Source organism: Amphiprion ocellaris, chromosome 17 (genome assembly GCF_022539595.1).
Source record: "Amphiprion ocellaris isolate individual 3 ecotype Okinawa chromosome 17, ASM2253959v1, whole genome shotgun sequence".
In the NCBI taxonomy this organism is placed as follows: domain Eukaryota; kingdom Metazoa; phylum Chordata; class Actinopteri; family Pomacentridae; genus Amphiprion; species Amphiprion ocellaris.
In genome coordinates, this window is record NC_072782.1 from 16,233,785 (window position 1) to 16,255,100 (window position 21,316).

The following is a 21,316-nucleotide window of genomic DNA, read 5'->3' on the forward strand; positions in this document are numbered from 1 at the left end:
ATGTGAATGTGTCGATTCTAAGGTTTCTTCCTCTCCTCCTTCCACTGCGTCAGATTTCTGTAACCTCACTCATGACCTCAATACTGGTCTTTGTGTACATTTTGAAAATGAGACAGTCTTGCTACTGCTTCTGAAGGAGCAGACTGATAGCAAGCCAATGATCAGGATCACTGCACATATTAAAACAGGATTAATGGCTGATTGATGCTAATCTTATAAATCATGTCAAGCAGAGCTCCTGGTCATGGCTAAAACTTCATGATCAGGGCTAGTGGACAGTGTCAGATTATAGCCAAGGACTGGATTATCACTACTGATCCAATTATACATGTAGTTGCTATAATCGGCTGTCAAACTGGTCTCATTCTGAGGATAACCCTGTGGGGAGAGTGAATCCAAAATGGCCTATTAGAGCAGAAAATGAGATGCTAAGTAACAAAAATTCTATATGAAAGAATCCTACAGGAGATGTGTGAATAAAATAATTGAAAGTAATGTTTTGACAGCTGTAAAAGCTTCAATAAAATGCATCTGGACTTCTGTTTTTGGTTTACTGAAACTCTTAGGATTACCAAGACCGGGATGGCAGGGAATCTACACTGATTTGACAGCTAACACTCATGTAATCCAATACTCACAAGCTGTGAAATGATCATCTAGTGGCTGATCTGTAAACGTGTAGCTGGTGACATCTGACATAGTGGCCGAGCAAAGGGAAACAGAAAAAAAAAAAAAAGAAGCACAACCGATGACGACTTGACTCCACCTCATGATGCCATTTAGCAACAGATGAGCAACGCTTCATGTTCATTTTGGGCAGCCGGAGAGTCACGCGTTGCCCCGAAGGAGTACTTTTGACTGCGTAATGTTAGTCGGGGTCGCGGTGCGTCCTCCGGTCTCTCTCGCACCGTAGCTTACTAGCGTGTTAGCGGCTTCCTCGTGTGTTCTTGCTGCCAGTGTCTGCTGGATCGCTATGGATGTGCTCTGGATGATACCGCTGCTGCTGCTGGTCCCGCTCCTGATTTGGACCAGCAGCACGTTTGCTTTCTATTTCAAAAAGTGCTTTTACGTCGCCTGGATGATGTTGCTGGCCCTGATCGCTATCCCCCTGTGCATACTGAAAAGCGGAGGCAGGGACATTGAAAACATGAGGTGAGTTTGTTGTGCGTAATAAACGTCGCCTCGTCTGACAGCTAGCCGAGCGTTAGCTAGTTAGCTGGCTAGCAGCAGCCGTTGTTGATATTAAACATTCAGATTAGGCTTGCTAGCAACGCTGCCGCTGTATTTACTGTAGCGAGGAGTTATACAAAGCACCACACCGCTGTGATACCAGAGAGACTCTTATCTACCCCTCTATGTGCAATTTGAAAGAAAAAAACGACAAATAAATGATGCATTTTTAATCATACATATGCTAATATTAGCTCCCTTGACACACTGGCAGTGGGAACGTGTTAGCGAAAAGCCAGGATGCTAACACTAACGTTACGCTCGTGTTTAGTGCTTCAGCTTTTACCAACGTGTGTAAAGTAAAACTATCCTTACATAAAGACAATTATTTAAATCGTACATTCTGGAAAAAATCTGTGTTAGACTCCCTCTAGTCAAATGCCTGCCAGCTAAGTTACATGAGGTGAGGACAGCGTTTACTAAATGCCACAAAGGTGTCGTTGTTCTGCTGGTTCTGGTGCCAGAGCTGCTATTTTTGAGAAGAATTTGCATTAGCTAACTCAGTTTGCCAATTCTGACAAAACTGTGGCTAACTTTATGTCGAATGAGTTGTCAGTGTACCAGTTTAAAATACACATGTGCTCTACAAATACGCAGTCCAGCACTGTTAGGTTCAGTCTGTAATGTTCAGTTCTTGTTGAGAGCATGTGAGTGAATGAATCAGTTCTTGATGCTACAATCAGTGTTGGTGATTTAACCTTAATATTCAAATATCTCATATTTTATCCACCTCAATTTATATGTATATTCAGACAATAATTGTTACAAAAATCAGCTACAACACTGATGGCCAGTAACATAATGTATGTTCAGAAGTGACCTCTCGACCTTATCTCTGGAGTATGTGTGTTATTTTACATTTGACAAACAGACTGATCAGGTCAACTGATACTTGTTAGGGTCGAAATGTAGTACACTTTCAGTGCCGGTGTTCACTTTTTGTTGTTGTGGTTAAATCCAGCCAGTGAGGATGGATTGCTGCACACAGATGACTGCATTCCAGTAATTACCTTGAAGAGACAGATGCCAGATGGCAAGTTCCCCCTGATTAGAGTTGGGTTACTGAATAGTTATGAGGCCCATCCTCAATGCAGCCTCGCTCGGCCCGATCTGCTGACAGCAGCCCTGTCAGTTACAACAGCAGACCTTCCTGCCTCAGTGCTCTAGGAATAACAGTTTCACAGTCATGTTAGCTGTGGTGCTGGTGTCATGTTGCACCAGTGTACCATTCTGTCAGCTCAAAGGTTATCTGGACCTGTTGACTGTGACAAAGTGACTGAATCGGGGTCAGACCTTGGACAGGCAGTGAATAGAGTTTTGCATGCATATTTTACACAGTAGCCAGCCAGCCAGTGGAAAGAATTTGAGGATTCATCAAGACAGAGGAGTCTGTCAGACATTTGCTGTAGCACAAAGACCTGAATTCTGGGGTTGACTACTTGCTTCACAGCTGACTTGGAAAACTTGGATGCAGCAAAGTAAACTGATGAGCCAGAACAGGCTTGTGCATGCTCAGTCTGACAAAAACATCCACACAACTGAAGTTATTGTTAATGTTGTGCTTGCATTTTCTGAAATACACTTAGAAGTTTTTAATATATTGTTAGTGCTTGTGCAGACACACAGTTTTACCTGTCACATATGTGAATGGCTACTTCTTCCTAGAGGTCCTGGCATTAATTATCAGGTAGGATCTCATGACAGCAGATAAAGGATGCAGGCTTAGTTTTCTCAATCGCAATTGCTTAAGCTCAGGTTCCACGCTGTGCAATGGTCTCAAACATCAGTGGGAGACCAGTGTTGCTGCCTGTTTGATTAAGCCGTAATGTTGTCACTCAGACCATGGGGTGACTGACCTTTACAGTGTACATACTTAAAACTAGCCATTTCCTTGTTCCAGCCTTTCTGAATGAAGCACTAACATTCTGGGCCTGTGATCATGTCCCTGCCCTGTACAAGCCTCTGACCTTTAGCTTGTGAATAAGCTGAATAAGCTTGGCACTGGTATCTTTATTTGTCGGTTTAATATTATTGGGGGGATAACGGGTCAGGCACACCTTTTATCTGTGATTAGCCTGGTTGTACAGGATTTATGCTCTTGCCTAAATGCTGATTATGCTCTGTAGGTTCAAAAAGAACCCTATTTAGACACTGATAATGAAATGTAGCGCAGTAAAAGCTTGGCAGAATGGTTATAAAAAGAATTAAACCAGGGTCATTTCTTTCCCCTTGAACAGTCTTACAGTTGCTGCAACACTGACTGAGCCATTGCATAACTAGTGGCTTTTGCACGAGACTATGTGTTATCGCTGTACTGTGTTGAAAGATAAGCCAAAGACTGTATTCCAGTGTAAAGGTTAAAGTAATTTCTCTGTAATTCACCAGGACTGAATGTGCAAACTTACCAGGGCAGTGTAAAGTGGTTGCTTTCGTGAATAGAGTCGCATTCTAGTGAACACAAGTGATGAGTTAAGAACTTTCATGTGTCTTTGATTATGAAACAATAATGGGCTTTGATTTGATTACCAGCTAAGGAAGCATTTTTCATATTTTACTAGTTCATCATGACCGGTCACATCTTGCAAGTAGCGCATGAGCGATAATTTGGCAAGAGTTAAGTAGCCATTAAATATTAATTTAAATGTAGCACACATTTCTACCTTAACAGGCAAAGTGCTTTACATTTTTTGACATGTAGACTCACAGCATGATGCCTGGAGGAGCAGGGATCGAGCCACCAAACCTGCAATCAGGGAACGAGCCATCTAATACCCGAGCCACAGTCACATGTATATATTGCTAATTAGAGTTAGAGGAGGGTTGAGTGTTTGCTATACTACTTCTTGGAAGTAGTTTTTTTACACTTTGTCTCTGGTGTGCACAAAGTCATTTTTATTGCAAAAAAAAGTAGAAGATTCTTCTACCAACTTGGGACAATTAACACCTCTTTGTGCTTACCAGCTAATATATAGACTCTCGTTACCGCAGAGTCACAATGGACCACACTGAAAGCCATGTATTTAAAGGGAGAAGGGAGGGGGATTTTTCAAACTCCAAATTTTTGTTGTAAACATCTGTTCAGATAAACCTACTCCCTGGTTCAACGTCTACCTGCTGTATTGTAATGGGCAATCTTGGTGCTTATACACTTTAATATCATCTTATTTAGGTCTGTTTGCTTGTAGTAGTAGTAGAGCTTTGACAAGTTAATGAAAGATTAAGGATGTCACAATACAAAGAGTTTGGTATTTGGCACCGGTACCACTTAATTTCCGATGTAGCCAGCTAGCATTATGAGAAACGTGCAGCTCGTGGTATTTCTACCATTACGTTAACTTACATGAGACAGTGTTAGTCTTTGTGTTGCGCATTGCTATAAGTAGTGCAGCTGTTGCAATTCACGAAGAGTAGTGTTATTATTTATTTAGTGTAAAGTTAACAACTAAAATTTGCAGGTCATGAATTCTGCATACTGATGCAGATGCCTGTCTTAAAGGTGCTTAGATAAGTTGGACTTGTTTTCTTCTTCAGTTTGAAATGCTTTGTGACACATTTTTCATCACATCTTAAGGTTGTCTGTAGCTTGCTCCTCGTCATCTAACTCTAACTGAAATATCTCTATGTGCGATTCAGTGTATTTTTCTTCACACAAATCAAAGTAGACCTGTTGCTACACCTGCACTTAAATTTGCCATCCATGTGTTGTTGTTACTGTCCCTTATCGACTGTACCTACAGCATCTATGGTTACATCTGTGCTTTTGTTGCCGTACAAAAGCAAGCACACTCAGGTTTTCACAACCACGACCAATCAGGTCTCATGATATATTTTAACGATGCTTGGTAATTTTCCATAATACCATTGTTGTGTGCTTATTGAGTCAGTAAAGGTCAATCCGGGCATTCTTAAATCCCCAGAGGTGCTCTTTCATGAACCATTAATTTGGCAACCTCAAAACAAGTTTACAGTATCAAAGTCAGCAAAATCCATGTGGGATTTGTTCGTTTGTGACTGAATCTGACTGGTGGGGGAAAACAGTGAAAGTCGGATAAAACTGCAGACCTCTGCTCGTAGCTACCAACACTCTAGATGACCTTCCCAAAGAGTTTTTATATCTAATTAAGGCTCTCTTTTGTCATTTCAGCCTCTATGAGAGGGTAAGAAGATTATCAGCCCTGGCATCAGGGTGAAATAAAGACTATCAAAAATGTACTAAGTGGCCTTGCTGTTTTCAGATCAGAGATTATTGTGAGTATTACCACCATGAATTACCACGGAGAGAGCTTTTCTTATTTCGTTTTCTTTCCTTAAGAACAGGATATTGGAAATGATGGCTGGAAATGTTTGATTTTTGTATAAATTCACTGTTGTACACAATAAAACAACATTTTTTTCGGTGGTGTAGTTGCATGTACTGTACGTTTCAAACTGAAAATATTCACTGTTTTCATATAGTAGGTTTAATTTTTATTTAACTACAGATTAGGATGACTTCAAAAGATTTTAGTCGTAGATAACAAACATTACAGCGTTTCCTAAAAAAGAAATGGGAGACAAAAAACTCTCCTAAATTACAAGGAGACTGGTTGAAGGCATTTTTAAATCAAGGGCAAATAAGGACAACAAAAAGAGGAAGAAGTTGCAGAGGGTTGATTTAGTGATGAGCGAGGCACATTGGGTATTGAAGTGATGATTCTCTGGCTGAGAGGGAGGATGGGGAGTGCCTCTGCTGTTTTCCCTGGCAGGGAAGGTCATTCAAGTTAGTGGTGTGTAACAGAAGCCAATTTTAGAGTGTTGTGCAGGAAAAACAGCTCGTTTGTTTTCCAAATTTGTGGTCTAGTTTTGCATGCAATATTTTGTCATGCTTTATGTCTGTATGACAACGGAGCTGCTAATGTGCTGTGGCACTCTTCAGAAGACATTATAATCTCAGTGGATGCTTTTTACTATGAGAGGTCTTGTTAAGCATTCATTTGATTACTCATAGACTTACTCAGAGGTTATATGCATCTTTAGTAAACATTTTGAAAGCCATTTATTTATGAATCCTTATTTAATTTAATTAAGTTGAGCTTCCTGATCTTAGACACATCTCCATTTGAACATCCCTACTCTGGCAGAATGCACCTTAGAGGAAGTCACATTTGTAAAATCTATACTTAGCTGGGTTCAGATCTGATGACACAGCCGACACGGACAAAGCTGAGTGCACTTTTTGCTACAAGAAAGTTTTGGTGAAGGTAACATATCAAACTGTTATTGTTCAAGGTGGTCCAGAAGTCCTTCTGTATGTGTGCTTGAAGTGCACATCTACACTTCTGAACAGAATTTCAGTACAATTTGGAACACAGTCACTCTACAGCTCTCCCAACTAAAGCTGAGCTACGTAAATATGCTTTTCTTCTTGGCAAAAAAACTTGGATATTTATGACTACTGGACCTTAAGCTTGCAGCTTAAGGATTAAGACCAAACTCGCACATAAACATAATATATTCTTACCCCTAACAGTGTTTGCCTTTTATGCATTTGCATTGTGTAGCCTCTTTGTTCACAGCAAGAAATTGTGCTTTTATTGATCTAAATGGAAAACTGAAGATAAAATATATTTACTACAACAGGGAGCTTAGCCAACTGAAGAATTATTTGGAGGTAGAAGGGATTCATTTTCAAAATCTGTCACTTTTATGCTGTTTTTAATGTTATACACAAGGAAGTAATAAATCAAAAGCATTGAGTCTGGGGAAACTTGTTAGAGTAATTTGATATTAGACAGGACAGTACTATGGGCTAACACAGTATGATGCATGTGTAACAGGGACTTAACTCATTCGGTATTTTTATATTTGTTTGCAAGTGCTTGCATACGCCCTGCACCATGATATAATGGAAGAGTTATTAAGGTGTGATAATATACGAACCACCCAAGCCTTTTCTCTGTGTGTTTGGAAGTGTTATAGGGGCCAAAGAGAAAATATCAAGAAAATCAGTATATGTGTTTACATGTGATAACGCTTAATCTTGAACCTTGATAAAACAGACTGAGAGAAATCTCCTATCATTATGCTGTGACATCAGTCATACTTGGACCTGGCTGTTTAGAAACCCACTGAAGCTCTCCAAGTCAGGCCAGAGGTCACCTCACAGCTGTTATCTTCTTTGACTCTACAAAGGTTGAACTTTATAAGTCCCAAAAGATAAACTGATCTGATAAAGTGGAAACATCTGTGTGTGTAAAAAATATAATGTGTTTTGATGTTTATCAGATTTAGGAGTTTTAAGCTCGAATGCAGAAAGGTCACAGAGAACTGGCAACTCTATGTTCTCCACATATTTACTACTAGGTCAGAAGACAGCTGTTTTTGTCAGCTCTTTATCCACAAGCAGCAGACAGCTGTTGTCAACAAACAAGCTCTGATAAATACACAATTCACCTTCTGTCTAGCTCCAATAGGCACAGAGTTAGTGACTAGCTGGTGAAGAGTTGAACATCTGGTAGTAAAAGACTCAGATATTCTTTTCTGAGAGCAAAGCAGAGCTGAAAGGAGAGCAAATATTGAACTTTTCCTTGTGCCTTACATTACAACTCCTAATGTTTGCTAATGTCCAGTCTATGGGGTGTAAAAGTAGGCAGCTGTTTGGCATGACAACATTGTGAACTGGTGATATGGTAGAAGCTGTACATTTTTCAGCTTGTTTTCAAAGTTTTAATGACCATAGCAGCTGAACATCTGTCAAAGCAGCAAGGGGGATTAATTTGGTAGTTAGGAAGTGAAATTGCTAAAACTAAATGTCAAAAACAAGAACAAAATCTTGAATTTACCATTTCAATGCTAGTGCCAATCCATATTTAGGGGTACATGTTCAGGTAGATAATATCACCGATGTTATCTGAATAATATCTGACTGTGTGACATACCAGTGCTATAAAATACGTGTGATAACTTCAGTGTCAGAGGCAGAGAGACAGATGGTAGGACATTGTTTCTCAAAGCTTATTAGAGCGTTATGTTTACTACAGGCAATTATTTAGCCTTGCAGGGAACAACCAAAGCTGCTACGAGTGTTGAACATGATTAATCTACCAGATTATATTGTCTCATTAAGTTCGAATTAGAAATATCTGAGCTGGCAGCTTGCAATGTACCGTAATACCTTATTGCTTAACAGGCTTTGTACATTCCACTGTTCCCTCCAGCCTTTTGGAGTAGGGTTTTGGTTAATAATATGTAGCCTGCTGCCCTCACATGTGAACGGTAACCTATACTTACTCAGCTCTGTAATTACCCTGTTTCCCCGCAGGATCATCCGCTTCCTGGTTCGTCATGTCAAGTACTTCCTGGGTCTTCGATTTGAAGTGAGCGGCTGGGAGCATCTGCAGACACAGGGTCCCTACGTGATCATCTCCAACCACCAGAGCTCCCTAGATGTTTTGGGTGAGTATTGTAGTACTTTTCTGATGGTTAATTATCTTAACATGGATAAGAGTGTATTCAAGATGATATTTTTGGACATTTTTCCAGCATTTATAAGTGACAGCAGAGATGCATGGAAGGAGATGTGGAGAAGGAGCACAGGGGAATGACATGTAATGAAGATGTTGGCTGGCTGTAAATCGCTGGATGCACTGCTCAGGGCATATAGAGCCAAACATTTGGCTATCAGACTCATTTGATTACACTCACAAAAGAGCAACTTTGGCACACAATTCACCTTTTTTTTCCTCCCCCTCCTCTTATTTTGCTGGATTCTTTTTTTCTGCTTCCACACCATTAGATTTTCAGGTTGTCTGTCCGTATGTCCATCTGTCTCAGCTCGAATGCCCGAAGGGAACTTTGCCAGAATTTGGACTTAAGAATAAACTGACTGGTCAAAGGTGACTGTCTCTTCACAAAGCCTTTTTATAGCCATAAGTTAAGAATTCACATGCAAATTATGATTAAATTTCATCATACATGTCTGATAAGATAAAATAATGATGTGATATCATTTTATAAAAACACAGACTTGTATTTAGCTTTGTGATCACTGAGTCATAACCAAAAAATACCTCTCCTTTGCTGATATGTTTTTGAATCCAAAAAGCATCTGTTTTTTGTTTTTTTTTGATACCTGCATTTCTCAACTTGGTGGCATTTGCTGTCTCTGTATGATGAAATTTAATATCCAGGAGGTCAAAAGTCATCTCTGAACAGATACAGATACAAACTGCAACTTGGCAGGTTGGCAATGCATCTGTGTAGAAGGAAGAAGCGTGTATGTGAAGACCTTAAATCACCCCTGACGCGGAAAAAATCATATGTGTAAATGACTCTTACAATTGAACCTTGTGTTAGATATTTTTCTGTATTGATAATTAAATTTCAGTGTCATTTCAGGTTACATGTGAGCCTGAAACAATGTTGAGAGGTTTGAAAGGGCAGTGTGTAGTGTCTCATCTATTTTTCAGCACAGACTGAAAGATTCTGTCTGTGATGAAGAACAGTGCAGGATCGTTCTGGCAGCTTTGCCTCATTGTTGTCGTCTTTTATCCTCAAATAAGATTGGATTTAGCGGGGAAGAATTGTTGCACATTCAGTTCACTTCTCCCTGAGGAGATGGCACATTCACTTTTGGACATTTTTGTTGGAGGAGCAGCAGCAGTCCTCTGCAGTCGATGCAGGAGTCACAGATGGAAGAATTGTACCGTTAAGCTCCCACAGTGGGAAGATCTGAATCTGCACCCGAGTATATCTGTGGTGAATCTCCGCTCCCTGACCAATAAAGTGGAAAAGCTGCGACTGCTCCATGGGACTGATAGGGATTATTCAGTCTCCGTTGTTTTGTGCTTCATGTAAACCTTGCTAGGTGAAATTTTCCAGGACAGTATGCATATTAGAGTTCCAAGGGAAAACAAGCGCAGGCAGATTTGGCTTTTAGATGAATGCGGTTCAAAGGTCAGCTGATTTTCCATTCTGCTCAAAATATAGTGAAATCCCATCTCGGGTCTGTCTGTGGGAGGTGTAACAACATATGACTGACCAGGTAGTCGATACAGAGCAGCGCTGCACTCCCTTGTCATGATCCTGGAGGGTTTAATGGAGAGAGCCTCCGGCATGATTTAAATAAGGAGTGCTGGACCAGAAGAGGGAATGCACTGGACCACTGCTGGACAAATAACCACGGTCAGAGGCAAAGCTGTAACTGCTGGCCTGCTTTGCATGCACTGACTGCTGGCCTGGATGAGCTCACTGACACAGTGACATGAGAAACCATCCCCTCACATTATGAACAACAAACAACTGGCTGTTGACCCGAGTGTGTTTTACTGTGGGGTTGATGAGGCCTGCACCCCTGACTCGCTCCAACTATGTTCTCACGGAGTCGGCTAATTAAGAAAAATCCCTTTACATGAGACGCTGATTTTTCTTGACATTTACTTTTTCAGGATAAAGTCAAAGCTCCCAAACTAAACTTCAGGTTTGAAGTCTGTTGTCTGCACATTACACTGAATGTACACAGCATTTGGCTGCATTGCATCCCAGTTGCAAACCACCTCTGTTCTCATTCCTGTCTAGTTTCAGAAGTGGAACGTTTGATCTTCAGCAGCCTCTTTTATAATTTAGTTTAGTACTGTTTTTCTGATATTTTAAGTCTTCTACAAGAATAAGTATGTGAATTTCAGTATGAGATGCAACTTTTTGTTGATTTATGCGCTGTCATCACTCATTTTAATTGTTAATATAGCTGATCTCACAACACAGCTTGTGTCTTTAACCGCAACAACATCACGATCATAACATAAGGATTTAATGTCCATCTCAGCAGATTGCTCAACATGGTGCTTATGTGCCATGATCAAATGTCATGCCTCCTCCTATGTGTGACAACAAAAACAGAAAATATGTAATTGGTAACTATACTGTGGATTTTGTGGTATGAGAAGACAGTGTTTGTGATTGGAGAGTGTAGGATTGTGCACGGCAGCTATGACGGCACCAGAATACGATGTGGCCGTATCCTGTGTACACTGGTCATCAGTCACAGTCTGGTTTGAATCAGCCACTGAACAATATAAAAGCAAGCTAAAATGGACACTCAGTACTGCTGAAGACATAACTGGTACCACCGTCCAGGACTTGAAGGCACCATATTGTGTTGATTTTTCGAAGAATGAAAACACTTTTTTCCCAATGTATTTTTCCTTTTTTTTTTTTTTTTTTTTAGCTCAAAAGAATGCAAAGATGGCTTATGACTGTATAACCACAGAGTTTTAGCCCTGTTTCAAACGAATGCCTCAGGAAGAAGACTCTTTCTGTGTCTGTGATTGAGATCAGGGCAAAACAGTAGGCTGCACGGCAGCTGACAGTCATTAACGAGTGTGTAAGACCAGGACTTTGTGTCGCTTTTAACATTTTCTCTTTAGCAGACATTTTACATGGAAATGTCACTGGATTCACAGCACTCCTCAGACTTTGTTTATTGGTCTTAGCGCTGTCTTACAGTTTCCACTATTTCTGATTGCTCCTTTGCAATTTCAGCAGAGCTCTTAAATGTGAGCCTAAAATCATAGCTAATGGTAATGTTAGCTGCACAATGTGCTAACACTAAGGACTTTGTGTTATATGGTGACGTTGCCATCAATAATAAAAGAAATCCACTGGGTCTTCAGTTCCTCAGATGCTGGTAGATGACTCACAGAGCATTTAGTGTGGTTTACTTGTGACTGAGACATTTTAGAGTTTGCAGAAGCAGCTCCTGAAAGTAAATAAACATGGTGGACTGCGAGATAGTCACTCTTTCTGAATGGCTCACCTGTTATAAAGCTGAAAGGCTATCTAGTCCTGTGGGGCTATAGGAATGGCAGTAGTAAGTCTTTGCTTTGTCACAGCTTTCATTTTACACCTCCAAAGTTTTAAGACACAAAAAACACAATAAAATTAGATTTTCACCACATGGGATCTTTAACATAAGGTGTGTCACATGCACTCTTTAATCTCCTGCTTTTTCTACAACAAACTTTCCTGTTCCCAGTGCCTGTTTGGCAGTAATCATACTAGAAGTGGGCCAAATGTAAGATTACTGCATTCCTGCTTTGTGCGGACACACAGATTGCTGGACAGAATGAATGATTGGCAGCATGCAACCACAGAAATTACTTCAACATTATATTTAGCAGCCTTGATTTGGCACACGGATCGCTAATAATACCATGCAAAAGTTCACACAAGACCCAATCCGAGATAAAAAGCTGTTGTAGAAAGGTTTTGATTGTTGTTTCCGCTCCTGTTTATGCTGCCATTTCGATTGCCTGTTAACATTCTCTCATTCCTCTTGGTCCTAATTCAGTGTTGAGGACACTAATTTAGCAGAGGTATGTTTTCTCTCCATCAGTGACTGGGAGAGAGTGTTTTTCAGTGCTGCTGAGTGATGAGGGCCGGCTGGAGGCCAGGGTACTGACAGCAGGGAGAGATAGGCATCTAATTAGCGTTGAGAAAACTCAGCATGAGGCTTATTTGGCGTCCAAGTTACCATGCCAACTGCTACACCCTGTCATTAATAGCTTCTCCTCTGAAGCTGATGTCATAGAAGCTAAAGTCCTCATCTCACCTCCACAGAGAGGCCTGCATTTCAATCACTCCTACTGATGTCATTTTGGTTGTCTGCTCTGTTTTTTCTCATTCTGGTACAGACACATCGACTTGCTCTGCTGTTTCCCATAATTTATTTAACTGACTTTGCACCAGGAGCCAGAACAGAGGTTAATAAAACATGTCGAATTTCTTAATGTACGAGCCGGTCACATAGATAACCCCCACCAATAAAGAAACATTTCTGTTCAAACATCACATCTATTGCATCAGCAGACTTTATACATGATGAAATCCAGCCAGAGATAAGATGGAAAGGCCAAAGCACACCCCAGACTGCTATCCTTAAATGTCACATATAGTCACTGGTGCTGCTATTGTACATATTAGAGACTTCTATAAAGTTCCTATATTATTTAAATACATTTTTATTGTGTTTTGTGGTTGTTATAAACTTGAAGGCATCAGGTAAGAACTATTAAGATATGAAGACGTCTACCTCCGCTCCTAGCTTTACAAAGCAATAAAAATGTCACCCAGGTGTAACCTCACACCAACTAACCTATAGTCATATCCGCAACGTTATCTGACAAACTTACCAAACACATGAGTTTAGAAACAACAGCTGTGCAGTGAATGTGGCAATATTTCTATGCCAAAGGGCATCCTGGTCTCCTCGTGTCAGCAGTTGTGCGGCCTGCTGTTTTTCTCTGTGCTGTTAATCACAGATGCAGAGAGTGTTTTCTTCCTGACGGGATCGGGGACAGGAGCAGCTCATTGGTTTTCAGAGTAAAACAGCCCGTAAAGATATATGCTAAAAACCAGGTGTTACACAGTCAAGATACAATGAACCATCTTTGCGTTATTTTGAGCTGAAAAAGTGAAAGACACACTGTGGGAACACGTTAGACTTGCATTTCTTTGCTGAAAAGAGACACAGAATGGGACCTTTAAAGAATGTGTTTGGCATTTTTCACCTTTTATTGGATAATTACAGAAAATGTGATTAAATGAGCAGGGACAGGGCATGCAGAAAGGATCCAAGTGGTATACACCCTAAATGCTAAGCTAATGACTAACTATTAGACATCTTTAACACACCCTCTCCCCTTGGAGAAGCCACATTTTTAGGGTCTATTTGTAAATCCATTGTCATGCATTATACTTGGAATGTGTTCTTCAGACTGCAAAAATACTTTTTTGATCCATATTGAATATCATGGGTTTACATTAATGCAGCTTTAAATAGTACTGGCAGTTTGAAAATTATACAGTGGTGACATCCTGCAGGTGAAACATTAGGTGGTGAAGACGGCAGTGTACATTTACCCTTTTTCTCTTTTCAGAAAACAAAAAGTGTTTGTCAGTTTTTGGCCTTCATTTTTATCTCTTCTGTGGCCGTGGTGCTCTCCCAGTCTGTAATACTTAATACTATTTTAAAATAATAACTTTAACATATTTATTTACATTTCACCACCTGGATAGAAGATGTACTTTCGTTTGAGGTAAATGCAGCGTCAAGTAAATCCTGTATACTATGCTAATCTGTTTAGAAAGCTTTTTAGTTGCTCTTGAAGTTGGCATGTTTCTTGGTATCTTTGAATCTGTATTTACAGTCCTTTTTTAATGGCACAGAGCAAATGTTTGCTTGTAGTTTGGTGTAATTCATGAAATTTTGCATTATGTATCTGTACAGTCAGACATTTGTGTAATATTTTATGTATATAAAAATATGTATATATCTTTAACAATTGTTTATTGTCTTCATTTTGTGTTTTTATTGTTGCTTTTTAATGTTTTGTGTATGTGAAGCACTATATAATTCCATTTTTTAAACAAAGTTTATTAATACTATTGTTGTTATTTTTGTTACTGTGTGATAACTACTCTTCTGACTGTCTTATATGCTTTGAAATTCTCTGTTTCTCAGGCCTGATGGAGATCCTACCAGACCGCTGCACCATGATTGCCAAGAAGGAGCTGGTTTACGCTGGCACAGTGGGCCTCGTCTGCTGGCTGGGCGGCATCGTCTTCATCAACCGCAAGAAGACCAGCGATGCAAAGAGCGTCATGGCCGACGCTGCCAAAACCATGTTGGATGACCAGGTAATGTTTTTGTTATTAGCACTAGATACATCTTCATCAATAGTGATGGAAGAAGCTCAGTTAAATTGTGACTTCGTGTTTTTTAGTACTGCATGTGTTTATGTCAAGGTTCTGTGTTTGACTTTTGGGGTGGATGTGAGATGATTTACTTTCCTCCTCTGACCTGTTGTCCTTTGACCTTCATAGATTCGTCTGTGGGTGTTTCCAGAGGGAACGCGTAACCAGAGAGGCGACCTGCTGCCTTTCAAAAAAGGTGCTTTCCACCTGGCAGTGCAGGCACAAGTGAGTATTTTTTCTGTAATGTCCTTAAATTTCACCTTCTTTTTTGTGGTTCTGTATGCTCACTAGGATAGAGGGTAAGCTGTCCTAGCCTGTATCCTTTCCATACATGAGAATTAAGTCAGCATTACTGTAATGCACACATTCAGCCTGTTCATTCATTTGACCCTGACCAAGAGGGGCTGTGATAATACTGGCTGTGTGCCAGGAAACTCCTGCCAACTTTTGTCTCCTGAAAGAGTGAGGGTCTCAGTATTGTGCTGCTTCTAGACACATGGGGGAGCTAGCAGCCTTATGTGGTGCAAGACTAAATCGTGATTAAACTATGTTCACTATACAAATGATAGCATTCACAAAGAACACTGATTCAGACAGGCTTATCTAAATAAATGCTTTGAAAATCATCACTTTGCACCTTTTTGTGCACTTTCGTTTAGACATTCTTATTTTAAGCTCCTGTGACTTTGGTATCCATTCTATTTATCACAGCAGCTTATTAGAGGGAGGGTAGATGCAGATTTTGATGCAAAGTGACTGCAGAGTATCTCAGAGCTCAGCTTTGTACAATCATGAGCTTTATCTCTGCATGCATGCAGGTGGGAGGTCTCTCTCCTGGAGTTGATGTTTCATAGCACACACTCAGGGTCAGACAGGTGGAATGAATTAAAAAAACATTGTCGTATGGGATTTGGCCAGAAACCGCAGCTTAGTTCACCCCAGAAAACGCTGGTGTGTGTGTGTGTGTGTGTGTGTGTGTGTGTGTGTGCGCGCGTGTGTGTGTGCGTGCCCCTATTTTGTAACTTGCAGCAAAAGATTAATATCAGTTTTGTTCAGATATGCACCGAGGCCAAGAGGCTACAAAAATAAAACCCTGCTGCTCCTCATCAGAAAACACATTAATATTTTCTATAGGGGCTTTACAGTTCAGAGCTTGTTAATAAGTTCCACAAATAGTGTTTGGATGCCAACAGAAGTCCTCAGTTTTGGTATTTGTACGTCTGCCTGAGGTGGCAGAATAACTTCAATTTAAGTCTGGCGATTCCAATCTGTGTTTGAGTTTTCCCTCTTGGCTCTTCTTTACACTTGAGACTATTTCTGTGTGAACAGAGACTATTTCTATCTCTCTGAGGTTGCTTCTGCTGCGTTGTAGTGCAGCCTTTCCATTTGTACCCAGCCAGCCAGATTGAGCAGAAGCAGGACAGCCCCCAGGGGGAGACACGTTTGGCTCAGCCAGTCCTGTTGAAGGGCCACTCGGGGCCTCGAGAGAGCAACTCGGCCCCTATTAGCAGTGGTGGAGGAGATGGAGATTGCTAGTGTCATGCTGAGTTTGTGTGTGTGGCAGAGACTCTGAAGTTGGTTTAGTCAAGCATTTATGTCCGGGTTTCTGCCTGCTAATAAAACGGTTAGGAGTCAAGTTTAAGTGTCAGTGATGATACACTAAACAACAATCTAAAAATGGTCTACTTTTTGACTTGAAGAAAAATTAAAAATATTATTTCTGCAGTTGTGGACAAAAAGTGTAAGTGAACCATTGACTTCATCAACACTCTAGTCAGGTGCAACAGTCAGATAGTGTGACCAGTAAACAGAAACTCCTTCGACCAGTGAATACCAAAGTCCACCTTAAAATGCAGCTTCATGCAAATGACACAAAGCCGCAGATGACAAGTAAAAGACGAGAACAGGCTGCTGGATGCTGAATGTCAGTTAGGGTTGTAGTCACTCCGCAACTCCATTTGTCGTCTAAGAAATGGTTTCAGACAGCATGGTAGATGGACAATCTGACACATGAGCACAGGCCATGTGTCACCGCCTGAGCCCAGGATCGTCACCTCCAGCTCGTCCATCTGTGAAATTGTTTGTGATCAGCTCCAGAGACTGCTGACAAAGTTGTTGTTGTGCAGAGCCAGAAAATATCTGCTCGACCTGCGAAGAACCTGAGGGAACCTGGTTTGCGATCCCGGGACCCACAGAAAGGCTTTAATCTAATGTCAAAACAGCCTCATAATCAGCTCCAGTGGACAACCATTTATGCTAGTTAGACTGCTTTTCACTGATGGATCTCATTTCCAACTATATAGAATAGATGGCAGAAGTCGCGTTTGGCGTCATACGGGGGAAAGCTGCGCAGATGTCAACAACATACAGAGAAGGTCCCACTGAGACAGAGAACTGACAGTTTGGGCAGGGTTTATGTCACAAAACATGTGCACATCAATGCCCAGGGATATGGAGATGAATCCTCACACCCCTGGTTATTCTGTTCATTTGCCACCATCACTTGATGTTTCAACAAGACGATGCACGTGCATTCTTGTCTCCAGAATATCCACTGTCCTTTTATAGTAGCAGCTGGCAATGGCTCATTCCACCCATGCCTTGCATACTCTCCAGAGATATATTACCCACCAGACATCAATAGGATGCTCTGGATGGATGTCCAGATAGGGACTATATTGGAAATTTCCATTTCCAATATAGTGCATACTGGGTTGTTTCTTGATGTTCATTATGTTGTAGAGATGCTGCATGTTGGAACAACAAATACTTTTCCTTTTAAGTTAAAATAATGAATAGATATTAATAAAATATCATTCGCTGCCTATATCCTTTTGTTCTGTATATTTCCCTGGTGTGTTAAAACTTCAACCCTGTTCTCTCTTTTCGCTGTTCACTCTTTCAGGTACCCATCATCCCCATCGTTTTCTCCTCCTACAGCAACTTCTACCTACGGAAAGAAAAGCAGTTCAACTCGGGTAACTCACCTTGATTACACTCTAGATTTCACATATTTTAGTTGTGTGCTTTTTCATTCTGTAGGTCTAATCCACATCTGCATGCAAAGACCAACTTGACGTTCAGTGAGTCTTCTAACAGTAAAGTTTTGTGCCTCTGCAGGGACCATCAGATTGAAGATCCTTCCAAAGATTGAGACAAAGGGAATGACGTCAGACGACGTGTCAACCCTGTCTGACAAATCCTTCAACGTGATGCGCTCTGCCTTCGTGGAAATCTCTGACTCCGTAACCCATAGCAACGGGCCCATAAGGCACTGAACATTTACCATACTCCCGCCTCTTTTTCTGCCCCCATCTGAGACCTATTCCTACCCAAGACCTCCCCTCTCTCCCCAGGTTGTCCCATTACCTGGCCAGGAAACAACATGACACAGGTCTCTTGTCATGAAATCTCTTCTTGTCTAGTTGACGCCTGGTCCAGTTGCCTCTGGCCTGGCCTGACCATACAGCACAGTCAGTCCCGACCCTCACTGTGTATGCAGCAGCACCGGCAGCAGCGCTGCTCTGCACGCCGTGAGTGGAGTGACGGACGGCAAGCCGAACAGTATGGATGTGTGTTGTTCATGCATGCCTTTTGGATGGCTCTGTCCACCTTCATCCTTGCTTTGTACTCTGGCTACAGAAAGCCTGGCTTTGTTACTATCTTATTTTATCACCCTTTTGAAGTTTCTTTGGCCTTTTCCTCCCCTTTTGTCGCCTCCTGCCTTTTGTTTAGCAGATAAAGTTTGGCTTTCTCTCTTTGCTGTTCATAAATGTCAGTAGAAATTCATGTGTTCCTCTCATGAGGCCTTTGTTTTGGTTATCTTCCAGTGCTCACACACGTATTCAGAGTAGCCCATGTCCTTCCTTCGTTTGCTTTCAGTTTGTTCTCCCCTTTCTGCATTCCTGTCTCTTGCCTAAAGACAAAGCAGAGCGGGGTCTCCACAAGTGGTGGGGTGTGTGGAGGTCGATGGTGGTCGACCACGGACTTCTTTAGTTATGTCGCTATGAATTCAACTCTGTATGCGTATTGGCTCTTAAACTCAATGACCAATATCTCCATGGCATACTTCATGATGTCAGAAAGCAAGGATTACAAGGTTACAAGATACTGTATATGACAATAGCACCCATCTGTACTGACTTAATGGACTTCTTAAGTGAACTGATCCATTTTCAGTGTTGTGTATTGTTGGTGTATCATTGTGCGTCCTTTCAGTTTGTCTCTCCAAAAGAATCGAAATAATCGGCGTGCAGCACTGAGCAGCAAGTGTCCTCTGGCTGTGTTCTAGATTTTTTCGCTATTTATTTTCACATCAGAGATCATATTTTGATGTTTTGTTTTGTTTTTTAAAGTAATCACATGATTTTGCTCCTCAGAAAGAACCCATAAGTGAACCTATTTAAGATGTGTCAAAAAAGGTGACTTCATAAAGTGCAATGTCAAAGCATAATGTTCCAAAGTGCAAGCTACCTGCTGTGCCATGACAAAGATTTTTTGGAAAGTTTCCAACGTTAGCCCGTTATTTTCTCACCATGACCTGCTTAATCAGTCATTCACTGATTTATTCTTCTTTACTAATGATGTTATCTCGCCTTTACCAATGATAAAAGGTTGTTCTTGCTGTAAAGAAGAGGGTAAAACTTGTGTAGAATTCTGAAATGATTGAGATCTTAAGCGTTTTTTTTTTTTATTTGATCTGGTTTTATATGTTTTGATTAACTGGAAGAGTTAGTAATTACTAACAAACCTGACAGATTTAAAGAGGTTATATCTTAGTGTTTATTGGCTATGTGAAGGGTTGTCCCTGATTTTTTTTTTTTTTTTTTTTTAAATAATATGAAAGTGAAAAATGTTCTAGCTGTGATTCATTTATTAGTTAACCTCGTAGGAGAATATTACGTTATTTAAGAAGTTTTTGGCCTTAAGTTTGATTGGTTGTTGTCGTTGCACTTTTGAATTGTTCGACAAGTTTGCTTATAATTGATTTATGTTGTGTAGTGCGTACTGACAATAACTTCTAACCTCGTAGAACTGTTTTTATTTTAGTTACATCCAGGTCTTAATTTTCACATTGATTCCACTGCCTTTACACTGTCTGCAGACTCACTTGTTTTACCCATCAAACACCATCTGAGAATGTATTGCAGCATTCAGGATATTTGTTTGCTCTTAACTGAAACTTGTTATTGTGTGTTTTTTTTTCTTTCATTGCATACAAATCCAGGAAATGTATTTATTTGAGCATTAGATGTTAAATTTAGACTGACTTGCTGTGCACACAGAGCTCCTGAGGATTTCTTGTGAATGGATCTGTGTATACTTTGGTACTAAGCTTGTACACTGCTATTCATAGCTGAGTGCAACAGTAGTTTTAGTGATAACTGCTGTAAGTACATGTATTCATGTCAGGATTTCACTTCCGTTAAGGCCAGTGTGGAATATATTCCCCAACTAACTAATAACAACTCAACCAATTCTTCCCCCCCCCCTTCTTTAAATATATTTATTGACTTCTTCTTGTTTGTAAGAGCAGATTTTACCTTTGCAGCAAGTGGTCCGAATGTTAAAAAGCACTCTACCAAATTGATATCTTCCAAAATATAAACTGTACCCTATAAATTTTTTTTTAACAGAGTGTTTTATCCATTTATGCTGTTCATTTCTCAGTTATTTTGTAATACAAATGTGTGATTTGTAAGCTTTACGTCACAAGCTTCAACTGGTGGCTAACAGGCTCTGCAGCAACCCTGCCGATTTAGATTTTTGTTTCTTTTTGGCAGTTGTTTACGAACTAATACGTAAGATATTGGAAAAGATTCAAAGTATTCTCAACCTTATTAAAAGCACTTTTCATGCTGAGTTTGGGTGGGGAAAAAATACAACAGAGTTTTCTCTGATTTTCACCAAAGCTATTAAAGTGTAATTTAGGTGGATATGAGAAACAGAGCTGACATCCTGCAGAGCCTTGTGTGTGTGAGAGAGAGAGAGAGAGAGAGAGAGAAAGAATGAGTGGGTGTGTGTGAGTGTGTGTGGTCCTACTGTATATGTGTGTAAATAAACACACATGGTATAGACGCCCATTATAGTATCTGGTTAATATTGATGATGTAGTCTTCTTGATTTCACCTATTCTGGGTAAATGTGAATGCCTTGCAAAACAATAAATAAAAAATTATTCTTTTTTTTTTCTTAAGTTGTGCACTTAAATGCCTATTTTTACCTTCCTGTGCGATTTTTTTTTTTTTTTTTTAAATAGTGGTGGAAAGTACTTTTACTCAAGTTTAATTTGGAGTTACTGACTTCAGCTGATTATTTCCATTTTCTTTGACTTTATGTTAGCAATTCAACATAA

At 40.3% G+C, this 21,316-nt stretch overlaps 1 protein-coding gene across 1 annotated transcript; it reads left to right on the forward strand.

Moving 5' to 3' along the window:
- The first annotated feature begins 746 nt into the window (after positions 1-746).
- agpat2 (1-acylglycerol-3-phosphate O-acyltransferase 2 (lysophosphatidic acid acyltransferase, beta)) lies at positions 747-21,210 on the forward strand. The gene is made up of 6 exons (XM_023265156.3): positions 747-1,152; positions 8,531-8,664; positions 14,729-14,904; positions 15,091-15,186; positions 17,867-17,939; positions 18,082-21,210. The coding sequence occupies exons 1-6, from the start codon at positions 974-976 to the stop codon at positions 18,237-18,239; spliced, it is 816 nt and encodes a 271-aa protein (XP_023120924.1). The 5' UTR covers positions 747-973; the 3' UTR covers positions 18,240-21,210.
- The last annotated feature ends 106 nt before the right edge of the window (positions 21,211-21,316 follow it).

Coding starts and splice junctions, on each gene's coding strand:
- agpat2 (XM_023265156.3), top strand. CDS start 974: ATGGATGTGCTCTGGATGATACCGCTGCTGCTGCTGGTCCCGCTCCTG. Junction 8,665..14,728: donor GAGCTCCCTAGATGTTTTGG/GTGAGTATTGTA, acceptor TCTGTTTCTCAG/GCCTGATGGAGATCCTACCA. Junction 17,940..18,081: donor AGAAAAGCAGTTCAACTCGG/GTAACTCACCTT, acceptor GTGCCTCTGCAG/GGACCATCAGATTGAAGATC.